Consider the following 16,192-nt stretch of genomic DNA (forward strand, 5'->3'; position numbering starts at 1 on the left):
TCACTTAGGCGTGAGGAAAACTCCCTTAAAAACAAAGTTTGCATCACCGCGATGTCGTATAACACCCGAAGAATCTAAAGAGACTTTCAAATTCCCACCCTCCATCTGTATCGTAACAAACGACTTGTCTACGCCCAAGAGCTCCAATTTCAGAGCAACAAAGGCCGTGGCACAGGCACCAGATCCACAAGCCAATGTTCGTCCGGCCCCTCTTTCCCACATCCACACCCTGATCTGCTCACGATTGTGATCAATACAACAGAACTCCACATTGGTGCGGTTCTCAAACTTTGGATGATGTTCCAAAACAGCACCGAGTCGTTCAAAGTCAGGGATCGTGTCATCGGAGAAAAATATCACCAAATGCGGATTGCCAATGTCCACAGGATGGCCAACGATCCCGGGTAATCCATAGGCACACAGATCTAAGGCTTCATCCTTAAACCTTGGCCGACCCTGTTCCACTTCTACATCACCGATACTGTGCATTGTACCACTGAGAACTCCAGCTTTGGTATCCAAAATGATATGGGACCTTCTCAGCTTTTTCGCTAAGACTTGGATCACACATCGCGTTCCATTGCCGCATGCTTCGGCTTCACTTCCGTCAGTGTTAAAGATCCGGATTCGAGCATCACAATTGTGTTGGGAGGCATTGGCAGGCATGATCACCATGATTTGGTCACAACCGACGCCCAACCTACGATTTGCTAGTAACTGGAAGATTTCTGGTCGGAGGATGGCCTCATCTGCGAGATCCAAGATGATGAAATCGTTGCCCAAACCCTGGTATTTGTCGAACGGAATGTAGTTTTCAGGGAGCTCCATGGAATGCTCCGACATTATCAAATAAGGAAATTTGAACTTGTTGGAGAGGAATTGAAGCTTAATACTCTTCTACGCAATTTGACCTTTGAATATCAGATCACACGACTGAACGTTATCCAATGTTGACCACTGTACCTCTCATTCATTTTGTATTGGAAACCGGAATCGAGTGCAGTGTGTCTCACAAAAATTGGAAAAGTGTCAAAGCTTAGTTTCATTCTGAAGGTCGAACGGCAGGGCTCAACTTACTCGGTCCAGCCAGCTTTCTAGGATCGATTTTGAAATGTTTTCTTCTTTCAGGTCATGGATGTGGTAGAATAGGGGACAAAATGCTTTATGAGTCCCCCGAGAGCATCCTGAAATACATATCCAGCTTTCTCTAGATTCCTATCGCTAGCATAGTGCGGAAATTAAAAGTTCCCGCGGCCATTTTCCTACTCTTCAGTGGGTTCCACACGTTCCACACCTCGCATACGAGCGGATTGGGATGTTTGGTGGGAAGACGTTGAAATGATTCATGACAGCTTTTTGATGATTTAAGGGTAGATTTCAGAGCGGTGAGTCTGTTTGGATTGGGCATAAACATTGATTCGGGCCCTTCACCTCACTTTTCCATCCTTCAGTTCATTCACCACCAGTTTGTCGATCAAGGCTGTCACTTCGATCTCGTTTCAACGAGTATCTGGACCAAGTAGGGTCCAACTCCAAACGAAGGATGGCGCCAAGTCTAAGAAAGCTCAACAGAAGCTCGCATTGTGCCATTAACCTGTTCTTGGGGAGTGTGACCAACCGTCTTTTTTTCATTTTGTGGTGCACTTTGCACATGGAAAGTCTCAGCCACCCCGAGAGCAAAAATAGCCTTCACATGTTTGATTGGAATGTTCTGGAAAGGGAAGTTGGATTCATCTCTCCATCTTGTCCGGATTTAGCGCAGATCAGCTGCTCTCAAGGGAAGTAAGTCCATCAATATTTAATCATGACGCGGCTCCCTACGTATACTAACTCTCTCGCCCACTTTGCAAAGCATGGAAAAGTTTTTCAATCAGATCTACCCACACAATTTTGCAGTCCCGGCCATCTCAGTTTTTATGATGGCTTTGTCATGGGTTTTAGTGGTGTTCTTGTCTTTCAGATCCTCTTCTACCTCTGTGGAGGACGCTCTCTGTCGGTGTGATGAAGAATGCTTCCAATTTGGAGATTGCTGCTTTGATTACGCCCGACAGCTTCGTCGAACTAGCTTTGAGAGCCAGATGAGATGCTTATCTTGGAATGGCCAGGTGAGGGAAGGACACATAAGTGAATTGTCCATAAGAACACGGGGAAATTACATTTACTAATTGAGACATAGTAGAAAGAAGTGAGAAGAGCTTCCAGGTAGCCCTCAAGCCTAGTTATCGTTGATCTTGGAGATCTTAGGCTGAGTACAAAAGGAAGTGTTCATTAGGAATTTGCTCCCGAATTGCTTTCAACATGGAGAGCCACGCAAGACACCAAACTAAACTTTTTCAGACATGGCATGACTCAATGTTGCCCTTGCCACTCACTTGCTTACACGCCAGTTGCTCATCAAATCGAGATGAACGTAAAAATAGGACCTTCTTTTTTGGTGGCGACTCTTTAATTAAATGGGTTTCAAGGGACGAATTTTACTTTTTTGAGAGACATCTTACTTTTGAAATGATGCAAATAAAGTGCTTTTTTTTGTCCATTGACTTATTTCCAAGATCTTTCAAAGTCTTGAGAGCAAACTTACCTTAGAAAATCTTATCCTCAACAATGGTTATTTTAAACTATTGTGCTATCCGCCATACGATGTATTTTTCGTTCATTATCGTCAATTGAAAATCTTGCTTCCCTTCAGCACAACATATTTATTTTTGATGATTGCCCAGCTGGTTTTCCGGATGAGGCCTTGAGACAACAATGTCAGAAGAACCAGTCCGACTCCTCATTCACATATCTCATGGATTTGGCCGTAATCAATACCGCTAATCAGAGAGCCTACGCTAACGTGTTCTGTGCCATTTGCCACGGTGATTCCGCCAATTTAGAGCCTTTCAATGGCTTGATCTATTGCGATAAGCAAAATATCATCGACGAATGCGGAATCTCTGTCCAAGATCAAATTCTGACTCATTCCAATTACAATCCTGGCACTCGAAGTTGGACCCTCCAATTTGGCAGTAATCTGGGGGCCATTCCCAATTGCACCAACGGCATCTTGTACTCAATCACTTGCAAATTGTTCATTGAAAGAAAGTCTCTGGGGGACAAGAACGAATTCGAAACGAGTCGGACTTGTCCACATGCCGACACTATTGGAACGTGTGATGTCAAAAAAGCGTTGGCGAAAAAGTCCGTCTTGCCAGTGGACGTGGAACGATTCCAGCACTTATGCAAATTGTACACTCTGTTGGTGGTGTTCGATGACAAAATCTATAAAAACCCACATTGTGCAGTTTGCAATGGCATACCTCTGAATCGGACACGGTGCATATCAAAGACGGGTAAGAATGGTGGGATTTATTACTAATATTATCATTATTATTGTTTTATTTCAAAACTAAAGTGGATAGGGCTTTTTTGCCCTTTAGGGAAGTAACAAAATCGAAACAATGGCAGCAAAACTTTTAATCAACTCCGAGTTGCAGCCAACCGCGAAGAAGCTGTTAGTGAAAAGTATCTTTGTTATTTGAGATTTATGACTGGCTTTGTCCCGCCTTGCAGGCACTTTTATGTAAGATGTTTCGGCCCTTCAGTTCAAAAGGACCTAGTTTAGAAACTCTGGAAATGCCAGAATAAATCATGAATGTGGCAAACTCCAGATGAAATCTGCCTGGAGTTTTCCCATTCAATCTACGATGCTCCATTTCGAAACCACTTGGTCCGTTCCAAGTGTCTGAATGAACTGATGGCAACTTAATAGTCACATGGATGACTCCTCTTAATGTGTTTTTCATGCGTATCGTCTACTGCATGCATGTAGTGTATCTAGACATAACTGGTATCTGGCTCTCGTTTCAGACCTCCCGATTAGTTCCGTTCAAACCTCACCGTCTGACCAACATCTAAAAAGTCCGTCCGTCCGTCCGATTTACTTCGCCTTCTCCAAGGACTACAATGAATCCTGTGTGGATTCACTCAATCATTGCGGCAACGCAAGCGACCAGGTCCATGACTTTATTCATAACAAGGCCTTCAATATCCGATGTGGGTTCCTATATCAGAACAAGCACGGAGAATGCGTGATTCGAAATGTTTCACGATCCCTACCCACGGAAGGAAAGGACAGGAAATGTTACTTGAAGACCCTCGAACAATGGGAATTACAGGGAGTAGTAGCAGCAGCAAGAAAAGCAGCAGGAAAATCTCATGCATTTCCTGTCGAAATTGGATTGTTGGATGTCATGCCTGCTCCGTTTCCATCACTCTCTTCTTCTCTTCTGCTTCCCTCTTTTAGTCGGTTCCAGTGTTCCACTTATTGAGACGTTCTACCTAGAGTATGTAGACAGGGTTCAAAGCTATTATTAGGCCCACCTTTCGGAGCGGAATGGGTAGGGAACACTCTTATGAGGATTGGAGGGAGGGATGTGGGGATTTTTTTTATGGAACTCATACTATGGCGACATCATAAAGGTGGCACCTTTTTTTACTCATTTCTCGCTCCATGACCTCTTTAACTTCAGTTTTTTACCTCTATGCACTCAATCAGCTATGTGCTTGTACGAGTACGTACGTACGTGCGTAATGTACGTCCGTAAGCGGGAGGCTTTCATCGGAAATTCAATGCACGGTGAAGCGCTGAAGCGAAGGATTGGATGGTTCCACGCAAGTGCGATGTCAAAGCCATCCTTTGACATGCCCATTCTTTCTTGCGCCCCGAGTATTGTTGCGAGAAGACACTGATTTAGATAAATCATAGATTGTCTACACACGTTGGAAGCCAACCACGACCCATGACTACTCTACTATAGACGTGCAAACGTAACCTCGCTCGATAAATGAAATGGGTAAAGTTCTTGGGGGTTCCTTCTCGATGGCCTTTGTAATGTAGAGTGAATGCAAATGCCTCTTGACACAGATTGATGAACAAATGAGGTAGGGGAATGGCCAGACAACCAACAATCCAACGGACTATGTCTCTCCCTCCCACTTCCCGGTCGGTTCTGGGGATCCGTCTATTTGTTTGGATTGTACTTGCATCCCTAAAGTGAGTTTGCCAATGGGTCCATCTTGCACAAGCAAACTAAGGTGGTCCACAAAATTGACGAGTACAACATCTTCCATGTCGGAACCGATCTCACCCATCGCCGTTACCAAGTCTGCTTTGAGGATCCCCCGTTGTTCGAGTATGACCCTACTCAGGCCCAAGTTTTCACCATCACCTCGTGGGTGTCTTTGGTGGCCTTAGCCTATCACATCACCGTTTTCACAAGCTTGAAACGACTGAGGAACCAACCGGCACAGAATCTTCTGGCTTTGGCATGCTCGCTTTTCATAACCCAACTCTTGCTTGTGGTGGCGTTGGATTACCACCGATCCCATTCAATATGCATGTTCATCTCCAGCTGCCTCCACTTCTTTTCTCTCGTGGCTGTTTTCTGGCTGAATGTCCTGAGTTTTGACATTTGTCGAGTTTTTGCCCAAAATTGGAACGCCCGGACGATCTTCGAGGTGCCCAATCCCAGGGCCCGAAAGTTGGCGGACAAGAAGCGCTTGAAGTATTATTCGATCTATGCATGGGGAATCCCGGTGATCATCGTCACGTGTGGACATTGTCTTGACATGCTGGATGATTGGCTTCGATTCTATCGGCCCAAATATGCCACTCATATGTGTTGGATCAATAATGCCAATGGTTTTGCGCTTTTCTTTGCCTTGCCTGCGTGTTCCTTGTTCCTCGAGAATTTGGTGATATTTCTCATCACTCTGATTCTCGCTCTCACCCGAAGACGGGATTTGGAGGCAAATAACACCCAGATCATTGTCCAGCCCATTCAACCTTCAGTGGCCTTGAAGAAGAAGAAATCGAAAAAGGGACTCAAAGAAGACAAAAAAGCTCCAGCGACGACCACCAAGGACAGATTGAGACGAACGGGCGCCACAGGAATTCAGGCACTCCATGTCACGGGTGTCAAATTCAAAATTACCCAACATCTCAGAGCTTACGAAATGAGGAAGATTCGATGGCGATTTGGCTCCTACGTCGTTTTGGCCGTGGTTATGACGACGGCCTGGACTTTGCTCTGTGCTCTCATTTATTGGCGGAAACCCATTCTTATCTATCCGTTCGCTGTTCTCAATGGCTTGCAGGTAAGATGTTAGAACGCGATTCTTAGATCAATGGCTAGAGTGGATCCATACAAACCAGGGTTTTTACCGGGCAAAAATGGAGGAGGTAGGCAACTCAAATATTTGCTTTTTCTTTCAGGGGGTAATCATTTTCTTCTTGTTTGATCTAAAGCCAAAAATCTACTTTTTCGCCTTCGAGAAGATTGTTGGACGACCACATCCGAATTATAAGAAAAGTAGGCTGCGAAAATTGAAGCTGGACAAATCAGATTTGCAATCGGCAAACATTTCTCGGGCTGATGCGGATTCCATCAAAGTCTTGCAATCCGTCGATGATGCAGAGAACCAGAAAATTGGGCGGGATGCCATGGCTTCGAAAAGTTCTGAACAAGTTGCTACCAATGAGACTCCCGCCTCAATGTCAATTAGGAAGGCCAAGAAGAAACAATGGCAAGGTCGAAACTGTGCCGCCCTTACGACTGGCTCCCTAAAACAGAAATCCCACAGTTCGACGGAAGACAATGAAGTTAACAATCACGACGAGGGCGATGCTCTTTCGAACTCAGAGAAGTTTCAAGACAGAAACTTATCGCTCTCCATTGAAAACGTCTCAAGTTCCAAGTCGAGAAAGACAATCTCAAGAAGAAAACGCTCGAAATCGGCCCCACCCAAAAAGGGCCCTCACCAGACTGCCAACGCGATGTCAAGGGCCGCTACAACTACACCAACTAATACTCCTGTCACTGGACGAAGTCCAAAGGATGCCAATCGGGGTGGACATGCTTTGAGCTTGTTCAAAAGAAAACCAAAGGCCGACTCCTACTTGGTCCCAACGCCTGAGTTACAAAAGGTTAAGTCAGAAAAGTCTGGCTATAAAAAGTCGAAAACGGATTTGGCAAAGTATGACGCTTGGCAGCAGCTTAAAATCTTCCAACGATCTTTGAGTTTGGAGCCAAATCAAGAACAGTCAGACTCTGAGCCAATCTTTCAGCCTTTGTGTCAAGGTAATGATGATCATAAATCTGCAAATGAGCACCTTCAGACGCAAGCAGATAAAAGAAGTGACAAAGATGAGTCCAAACAGAGGTTGGAAGGAGCCCCACGGCCTCCACGGTCTCAAAAGTCGGTGGCCAAACTGCAACGGCAATTTTCGTTCGATAAGGGATCCTCGATCAGTTTAGGATCGTCATTCCAGGACGACAACGACGACGACAACGACAACAACCACGTCTCATTGGCCTCTTCTTCTTCTCCGACGACTCAACAGCTCCCAAAGGATCACACAAGATGGAGGGATTTGGTGGTTGCCACCAACATGCAAGCCAAATTTCTTGATAGTGGCACACAAACCAAACTTAGAAAAGCTCAAAAGCGGTCTCGCACAAATGCCAAAGTTGATTCTTTCACATCTTCTCGACGCCACAAAAGCTGTTCAGCCATGGTTGACTTGGAAGAGGGCACCACCCATGACGCCAGTTGCCAGAAGTGGACAAGAGATAGAGTAGATGAAACCGAGTCCCTTCCAATCGCCACTGAATCCTGCACAAAAAGTCCGCCACAAGTCCAAAGGGAAAAACGACCAAAATCGCATTCGGCCATTTTCAAGATGTCAACAACGTCCTCCGGGTTCAACTCAGCGGGGAACTCAGTGGATGGAAAAATGATGACGACACGGGGACGAACGAGAAAGACATGGGTCCCATCTACCACAAACACGCTTTACGACAGACAAGAACTTGGAAGGCCCACATTCACTCATTCTTTATCCTTTGATGCCTCTACGGACTCAATTTACCCAGATTCCTTGAATTGGAACAATGATTCAGCTGATTTACTCGGAGATTCACGAGCAAACTTGGTTCAGTCTGACACTGACATCTCCGACACGGAAGTTCGAGCTCAAAATATCAAGTCTGGAAAACCCTCGAATGGCCTGTCAGGGTTTGAAAACAAGGAAATTTTATGTGGAGGGCGCGTAATTCAAAAAATGGGACCAGCCCCATCGAAATTTCCTTACATTTGGAAACCACCACCCTATTTTTTGCCGGAATCGAAAAATGGCCGCACTAATTTGAGAGGACTCGAAAAAAGAGTGATGGGAGTTCAAATTGGTGAAAAAGGCCGAAGTAATCATGAAACAAAACCTCTACGTGGTGGCCCATCCACCCTGACAGAGACAGAAGAGGGTCCGAATGGACCCTCTCTCACCAATTCTAAGAATTGCCTCCTTGGCGTGGTTCCTCGTCCATCCATGGAACATCAAGTTCAGAGAAGAGAAGACGAGAAGGCATTCCCATTCTCCCCGGAAGCCATAAAGCATGATTACAGCTCGAATTTGAAGCCGGAAGGCGGTTTTACTCGTGCTCCTCTTGAGGAGCCCACCCTTGGTAGTGATTTGTCAGTGCCGAGAACTGTGCCTAAGGGTCATGCGGATCATTTTAACGGCGAGGCGACCGTTTTCCTTTGCCCTCCAGCGTACCAGACACTTCCACCGAAAAAACACCCTCAGCCACCGCCTTATCGCCCACCGCCAGCCTACCAGCCCACAACAAAGGCCAACCCTATCGTTCTCAATCAAGGGACAAGGTCTGTCAATCCGGCCTTTTCTCTTTGCTCTCACGAGTACGTCGATTGCCCCTCTCTAGATAAGGAGCAGTCACAAGAGGACAATGGGCATGAAAACTCGATCTTGTATGTGACAGGTCACCCTGAACAAGGTCAGGAATCTGTTGTGTAATGAACCGGTCTCAGAAGTCGGTTCCATTCTAACAAATGATGTTGGACTAACTTGTATAATGTACGATATAAGCTTCTTCTTGAATGGGAATGACGGGAAAAATGCCCCATGTACCGCTCGCATTCAATTTATTATTCAATCATCCAGTAAATATACAATATTCAAATGATATACAAAGAGACAACGAGAATTGGGAGGCATCATCTCACGTTATTGTCTGGTGGCACCCAAGGTTTTTCGGGGTTTTACCACTTTCATTAGAAGACGGGACCTATTACTCTAGAACAACATTCCCCTATTGCTCTAAAGAAGAGGTCCCATAGCCTATTGGTTCCACAGTGTCTCTCAACATCAATCATTTCGAATATTGTCTCTGGTGTCTTTTTGTCACTAGACATAGAGTATGAGCGAAGCATTTGCACTCAAGCACACGTATTAATCATCATTTCATATACTTTAGATCTGTTGAGGGAAATTTGAGACAGAGACATACATCGAACTGTGATAGAAAGCATCGTTATAATAATCATCATTCTTCGGATGGCGGAGGGGCATTCTCATACAGTGACATTGAGTACAATAGTACATTGCTTTGTTTTATACAGCGGGGTAATTACAAAGAATCATCGTTCGCTATGGTATGGAGGCATCTAAAATGAACCTTTGTCTTGTTTTCTCTGATAAAGTGTCTCCCAGAGATTGGAAAGACTGGCACTCTGTTGGCGGAATGTTGAAGACTCACTCTCGGTGGATTGACTTACGTATACAGTAAAAGGTGTTTTTTCGGCACAAATGGAGGATAAAGCACAACAGAGATCGAATTATACCGCTCAATTTAGACCGGTCAAAGCAAGGTTTTTTCTTAATCCACCACACGATATTAAGTTTCACTCTCAATTTGAATCCGCTCCTCTTCAGCCACCTTTCCCAAGTTAGAGCTTCCTGCCGCGCCAGCCGAAGTCGAAGCCACGGCCGGGCCAGCCCCACGCTTCCGAGATTCTCTAGATTCGCGGGGTTCCCGAGGCTCCCGAGGTCCACCCAGATCGTCAAAGTTGTGCCCGGCATTCCCACTCGACTTACGGTCCTTGGCCTCTGTAAAAAGTTGGAGCTGTTAAAATCTGGAATGACTTCGGGTTATGGGATAACAAGACATAGAGTTATTATTAACAGCTTGTGTTTATTCTGAAGTGTTTATAACCGAAAGTCTCGACCCACGGTCAGATTTGGTGACACATAGAGTTAGTAGCCCAGTACTCATGTGGCAGTTTGAAGGCAGAAGCAACTACACAAAAATGATCCTGGGTCTCATGCAACCCCCATTTGTTTATAAGGCAGCCTTGAGTGAGAGGTGTTAAAAATTGAAATCGTGTAAGCCCTTTGTACATTCGATGGGGATGATGTCATCACGCGGAGAACAATGGAACAAGATCCAAGAAGAGCGTGCTCCAGCTGCTTGAGGACAGTTCAACCAATTTGCTTAATGCACTTTGACTTTTCGAACGTGGAACATTGGAGTCGTCATTCCTCTTGCTCTTGCTCCTACATATTTATTTGCTTTGGCAGTTCTCCGCGTGAGGCTAAACAGTCATCTCCACTGAATGCATAAATTTGCTGACTTCCTCTTTTAAAGGAAGGTATTCCTTTGAAGTTTCCAAGCATTCTATGTTGGGAGAAGAATTATAGATAGCTCTGTCATTTTGACACACATCAAAGGAGCATTGAAGGAACGGAACGCAACTAGTCAAACTTTGGTAGAGTCGACAGACAGTTGGGAGCAGCCATCAAATTGAGGAGAAATTCCGAGCCAGCGCAATACTACTTCTGACTTGTACGGACAGAAATGATGATGGTGATTGAAACGATGATATCTACAACTGTGGATGGTGACGAATGAGTTGTTGCTTTATAGGAGATTTGTAAATGATAATAGATAATAAATGTGACAATAAGATTTTACGGAAACTCGAGATTGCCAGATGATGAAGGCTGTATTTGATTGGATCTCCCTTGTCATAGATATTGCCCAGTTTTTTAAATAGGCATGAGATGAAAGCAACTAGCATTAAGACCACTTGGCAACCCTGATAGACCTCAGTGAAAGTGTAAATGATAGAGATAGGAAGAGATGCTAATTGTCAAGACCTGGCAATCGCATAATACGACTGGGTGCCAAAGATGCAAGGACTGAAGTGATTAACATGACAAAAGGTCGAAACATCGATTGTTGGTAGGCGGACAGATTGAAACAAAAGGCCGTTGAGCCACCATCTCATCTATTCTGAAAGTCGTGTAGAGCACAAAAGCCTTTGTGCTTGTGTTTTTCAACACGAGTACCCAATTTCAAAAATGTGAACGGCTGAGGTACGGGGCACATAATTGGGTGCTGAAGCAATGCTTGGTTTCATCCCCTAAAGGTCTAGACATCCAAAAGCTGCGACATTAACGTGACCGGCGGAAGATCAACAGCAGACCAATACCAGGGGGTTGCACCGGGGACTCTTCCAGCAGTAAGGCGGTCTGCTCGCCCGCCACATCGAGATCGTCCATGACGAGATCCCCCTGAGTTGTCGAGGCTTGAGCTAGTGAGTGTGGGTCAGCCTGTTCGGCCATGGTCTCTAAGGTGGTCTGGCCGATCTGGTAAGCGGCGGCTGCGGCTGCAGCCGCGGCCACACTCTCCTTGCGTAACTTCCGCTTTTGCGCAGCTGTAAGTGAACCGCCCGAGGTCTTACGCGGGGTGGCTCCAAACAACTTACTGTCTTTCATCAGGGAGACATTCATCAAACGAGGATTGGGCGTGTTGAAAATCGTTCTGTTCTCTCGGAACTGGGCCCTGCAATCGGAAAGAAACTTTATGCTTCTACGCAGACACGACCACAGAGTGTATTTTACACTTTCTGGTTGATGCTTACTTGGCAAACATTTGGAGAACCACGCATATCACGATGAACATCAATGCTAAACCTCCCATTATTCCAAACAAGGCTGGATCGTAATAAGCCCCCGTGGAGTCCATCTTGTTCTCAGACTCTGCATTTCAGTTTTCAAAAAGAGGGATAAAAGATGATCACGTTCTCTGACATGGACTGGTTTGATTGAAGGGGATGAACTGCTCACCCACACACTTGGATTTGCTCTTCCGCCCACCACCACTGGGAACCGCCTTGGCCTCAAATCGTGGTTGGCATTGGCAAAGATTCAGGTCTAAATTGCATCTCATATTCTCATCCGTCCTTTGGCATTGGATGTCCATTCGGCAAAACTCCTCATAGTTGGATTCTATTTCAATGATTCAGGAATCAAATGGTTATGACGACCAAGGAAGCCAACTGGAGAAGGGTTGAGCTTTTTGAGAAACTACTCAGTTTCTCATGACTGAATCCCGTTCTAATGTATATAATTCAATGCTCGGGGGATATAATTTCCGTGTCAGACAACGTTTGACAAAGAGGAGAGCGACTCTCGCTTGAGGCTGGATATACAAGTTGTTTCGCGTGACTTTGGTGTTATGGATCGGTTGAGTTGAGAGATATTGTTAGGTCTCGTACTGTCTTTTCCTCACGATCAAGTACTACCATGTTTTCAAATGAGAAACTTTTAACTTACCTCTGTAGCAATTGTGGGTGTCTGTGACCATGAAATCTGGTTTGCAAGTACACAAGTGGGTCCCTTGGTCGCAATAGGCCCCCTCCACATTCTGGCAGTCCGTTTCATTCTTACATGGCATCCGATTTAGTACGGGACCTACACAACAAATCAACAGGATGTTATGACGAGGTCTCGAAAGGCGGAAACTAAAGGCTAAGAGATGGATCTGAAATATTCAAGGCTCCCAACTTTTCTGTGAAAGGAAGAATATGTATTCAATCCAAACCGTCATTGTCCTTTTTCGACTTCATCTATTATTATCCTTGGCCTTTTCCAATTGGCAAGCTAGTCCTTCCTCTTCTCTCTTTCTCTCTCTCTCTCTCTCTCAGGGCGGAGGCCATGCTTTCAGCTTTTCTTCCGCTTTTTTGCATTTCCTAGCTTTTCACCCGAAACAGCCTTATTCAGAGTATTTCGCAATCAGTTTCTCTCGGGCTGCCTATGCCTTTTCAAAAGGGAATATACATTCTTAATGGTAGCTACGCATTGGAAAACAAGGGATGCCACGCGATTTCTTAGGCCTATCCACTTGATTACCTTCCTTCAAAGACCAAATTAATGTTTCCCACACGTTTTATGTGTAATGATGAAGGATGACGGAATTTCCCTCAAAAGCGTGGGGACATGCAAAATATTTGCATGATGAGGAGGCTTTCATAAATCTTTTCTGAAAGAACCTTGGCTGCCCTCGAGTTCCCACGTGGTCAGCTGAGCACTGTGGAATCATCAACAACAGATTCACGAAGACCATTACACGACGAAGATTAATGTTGAAAAAATCTGGCACCAAAAGGTTCTAAGGGTTCCAAAGCACAACCTCTACCACAATTGCCAAGAATGGAAAGGCTCGCTCCCCAGGATGACATCAAAGTCTTTCGTTTTCAAGTTCCAGGTTCAAGCCAATCATCTTTTTGTGTTATTCGATCAAGGACATGTGGTAACTGTATTAAGAAAGTCGTCGTCCCTGAAATGGTATCCAAAAAAAAGCCTCTCCCATTTTCTGTTCTTACCTGGATCTTGGTGGAAAGTGATGTTATTGTTCCCATCTTCATCTTGGGCCAAAGCAGGCCCGATGAAAAGGGCCACCAGGAAGATCCACTTCTGCGGACCATCCATGGCTCAGGCACTAGCGTCACATAAAGTCTGAAGCCCAAACTTCACCCTCCAATGGAGGGAACCACCACTTTGGCCTTTGTGATCAGTATCTTGATAATCACCCAACGAAAACAGAGAGCTTCTTGCCTCCATACCTTCTTCGGAGCAAGTGAGGATGGAACAGGAAGAACAACATAAACAAAACTCAGGCCTTCGAATGAAGTGGCCGCCTCTCAACGTTTCTTGTTCTTCTTGGTATGTTCCCATAGTAGAAATGGACGACATGGGCTTGACAAAACCAAGGCGCAGACCGCGAACCGAATCAGACAAGCTTGGAACGGGGTGGCTCCCACGACGAAATCCAAGCAGAGAAGAAAGATCCAAGCCAACAGAGAAGAAGGACGGTGCAGAAAGAGAAGAGGGCGGCGGGAAGAGCGCCGGGAACAAATCCTTTTAGGCTCTGTACTCTCTTACCTTTAGTAGCCATGGAACAATTTGGGATCGGAAAGGAACTTTTAGGAACTCCTAGATGGGCTTTAGAATTTGAAATGAGTACTCACCCGATGTAAAGGCCTCTGTTTCCCGGTTGATTGAGGGAAGGATGGATAAGGTGAGCTCAGGAAGGGCATTTTCCTTGGTGACTGAAATAGCTTTCACCTTGTTTTCGAACAAACGAAATGCTCGCACCTCCTAAATCACAAATGCAAAAAGAAGGCACTTTTGTCCAAGATTTCAAGACAACCAATGTTCCAGTTGAAAGTGCAGGACAGGTGTCAAATGTACCCAGCCCCAAAGATCAACAAACGTCCCCGAGAGGACCCTTGGACGGGATATTATGAAATATTTTACTGGAGGCAAAGACATATGTGCATATTTTTCGGCTAAAATTCATAGATAGATTCATTTTTCAGGGTTATTATTCAATCACAATCAGATTATGTCATGAACAAATGTTAGGGTTTGCATTGAAGCATATCGACTTTTTCATGAACATGTGGTTTTTATTAGGACTTGGGCAAAAGATATTAAATAATGATGATTAGTAGTATCACTGAGGCTAACCTACAACACGTTAACCTGACTTAAAAGAAAACCTAAAGAATGCAAGAATTTGGAGGGAATCTTATTATTGCGAAATTTGAAGATGTAACGATAACAAGATATGAATCGAAATGCCAACAAACTTTCAATTGAATACAGAGCAGCTTTTTAAATTGAAAGGTTGCTAAATAAGAGAAGCAAGCAAGAGGTGAAAGAAAAGGATTTTCCTTGGAAATGTCATTCATAACGAATTGATGAGGTCGGTGGTTTGTCCTTTTAAGCCGCACAGGCTCGTATTCATCCACGAAATGCTATATCCAAAAAGGAAAAAAAGGACCTTGTAATCTTGTCTTGTTTCATCGGAAAGACACCAAGGCAAAGACATCAACGAAAGGTTATTCTTCCGTGTTAACATGATAAATACTGTAAAAATGAAATGGTTATGGCAAAAGTGTACGGCACCGTTATCATAAACCCTGAAATCAGTTAATCCTAGTGTTTGTCTGCCTTACACCTTACTTAGGAATGTTTTCAACAACCATAAAGAATGCTCAATCGTTGCACCAAACTAGTAACGCAGTATGTATTTGTAAGTTGCCAAGCACGTTTGGGTGAAACTTGAAAATGTTTTCTCATTAAAAATGAGATCAAATGTCAGTTTACTAGTTAAAAGAAACACTAAAACGGGGAAAACAATAGCCTTGAGAAGAAGAAAAAAGTTCTAAAAAAAAACAGGGAAATCTTGTACATAAAAAGTCCAAAGATGAACGATTCTCGCACAACCCGTTTCTCAAAATTCCCGCCCAAGGGTCGAGTTTTCACAGGCTCAACCCAGCACTACGTCGGATGCTCAAAGACATGAATTCTAAACAAACCCGTTAGTGGTCTTGTGCAGTTCAAATCGGTTTAATCAAACACACTGGTAGATATTTTACTTCACATTTCTGATCAATTGGATACTCCTGTTCATTCTCCTCTCCCTCCTCTTGTTGCGGACAAACAAACGGAGAAATACAAGAGTACGCTATAAGAATCCCTGACCTTAACAAGTTATTTTTCCCTGAAGAACTTATCGCTGATCTATTCTAACATCATAAATACACCACCAGTCATTCTGAGAGACCTTTAAAATTATATAAGGGTATGATCACAAACACTTTTGATAGCCAAATAGGGATAAACAGAGTGCTATATATTGTATACTAGCCGCATGCCAGCGAATTTTCATCATCATCATCTTTTACCATTCAATTGTGCTAAAAAGCTAATGATTAAGTTTGAAAAAAGTGATGATTTTAAAGTTAGTCACCAAAAACTTGTGAAACTGTATTTTCTAGTAGTATTTTCTTGAAAATGATGATAGCCAAAGTGTTAACGCTTAATCAATCATACAGAATACAAACTCTTATAAACTGAAAATGTACATGTCTTAATTGTTAGGAACTTTACCCATAGAGAATGTGAAACGTTTCCCAGAAGGGCTGATAGCTTGTTAATTGCGTCGCAGTACTTGGGCACTAAAATGTTCATTCAATAATCTCTTGATGAAGTCTGTCA

At 44.1% G+C, this 16,192-nt stretch overlaps 3 protein-coding genes across 4 annotated transcripts; 1 reads left to right on the forward strand and 2 right to left on the reverse strand.

Annotated features, from left to right (window-relative positions):
- On the reverse strand, positions 1 to 843 carry LOC131887247 (diaminopimelate epimerase-like). The gene has a single exon (XM_059235840.1). The coding sequence runs from the start codon at positions 841 to 843 to the stop codon at positions 1 to 3; it is 843 nt and encodes a 280-aa protein (XP_059091823.1).
- A 700-nt stretch (positions 844 to 1,543) lies between these two features.
- LOC131887336 (uncharacterized) lies at positions 1,544 to 9,026 on the forward strand. Its single transcript, XM_059235955.1, has 7 exons — positions 1,544 to 1,782; positions 1,961 to 2,105; positions 2,690 to 3,335; positions 3,853 to 4,299; positions 4,803 to 4,812; positions 5,040 to 6,141; positions 6,260 to 9,026. The coding sequence occupies exons 1-7, from the start codon at positions 1,544 to 1,546 to the stop codon at positions 8,855 to 8,857; spliced, it is 5,187 nt and encodes a 1,728-aa protein (XP_059091938.1). The 3' UTR covers positions 8,858 to 9,026.
- LOC131881601 (uncharacterized) lies at positions 8,969 to 14,313 on the reverse strand. 2 transcript variants are annotated; one of them, XM_059228510.1, is made up of 7 exons: positions 14,155 to 14,313; positions 13,510 to 14,068; positions 12,461 to 12,598; positions 11,972 to 12,133; positions 11,767 to 11,884; positions 11,335 to 11,687; positions 8,969 to 9,949 (listed from the first exon to the last, which is right to left on the reverse strand). In XM_059228510.1, exons 2-7 carry the CDS (start codon positions 13,613 to 13,615, stop codon positions 9,738 to 9,740), a joined length of 1,089 nt encoding a protein of 362 aa, XP_059084493.1. In that variant the 5' UTR covers positions 13,616 to 14,068; positions 14,155 to 14,313; the 3' UTR covers positions 8,969 to 9,737. The 2 variants fall into 2 exon arrangements, with proteins under 2 accessions (XP_059084493.1, XP_059084500.1); XM_059228517.1 differs by having other exon boundaries at positions 11,611 to 11,687; positions 14,155 to 14,306.
- Positions 14,314 to 16,192: the final 1,879 nt, after the last annotated feature.

This window comes from Tigriopus californicus, chromosome 1 (assembly GCF_007210705.1).
Source record: "Tigriopus californicus strain San Diego chromosome 1, Tcal_SD_v2.1, whole genome shotgun sequence".
Classification (NCBI taxonomy): domain Eukaryota; kingdom Metazoa; phylum Arthropoda; class Copepoda; order Harpacticoida; family Harpacticidae; genus Tigriopus; species Tigriopus californicus.

Excerpts from the sequence above, each read along its gene's own strand:
- LOC131887247 (XM_059235840.1), bottom strand. The coding sequence starts at position 843 with ATGTCGGAGCATTCCATGGAGCTCCCTGAAAACTACATTCCGTTCGAC.
- LOC131887336 (XM_059235955.1), top strand. The coding sequence starts at position 1,544 with ATGGCGCCAAGTCTAAGAAAGCTCAACAGAAGCTCGCATTGTGCCATT. Across the intron at positions 1,783-1,960 it reads ATCAGCTGCTCTCAAGGGAA|ATCCTCTTCTACCTCTGTGG; the intron begins GTAAGTCCATCA and ends CTTGTCTTTCAG. Across the intron at positions 2,106-2,689 it reads GCTTATCTTGGAATGGCCAG|CACAACATATTTATTTTTGA; the intron begins GTGAGGGAAGGA and ends GCTTCCCTTCAG.
- LOC131881601 (XM_059228510.1), bottom strand. The coding sequence starts at position 13,615 with ATGGATGGTCCGCAGAAGTGGATCTTCCTGGTGGCCCTTTTCATCGGG. Across the intron at positions 12,599-13,509 it reads CACTTTCCACCAAGATCCAG|GTCCCGTACTAAATCGGATG; the intron begins GTAAGAACAGAA and ends TTTGTTGTGTAG. Across the intron at positions 11,885-11,971 it reads GAGCAAATCCAAGTGTGTGG|AGTCTGAGAACAAGATGGAC; the intron begins GTGAGCAGTTCA and ends ACTGAAATGCAG.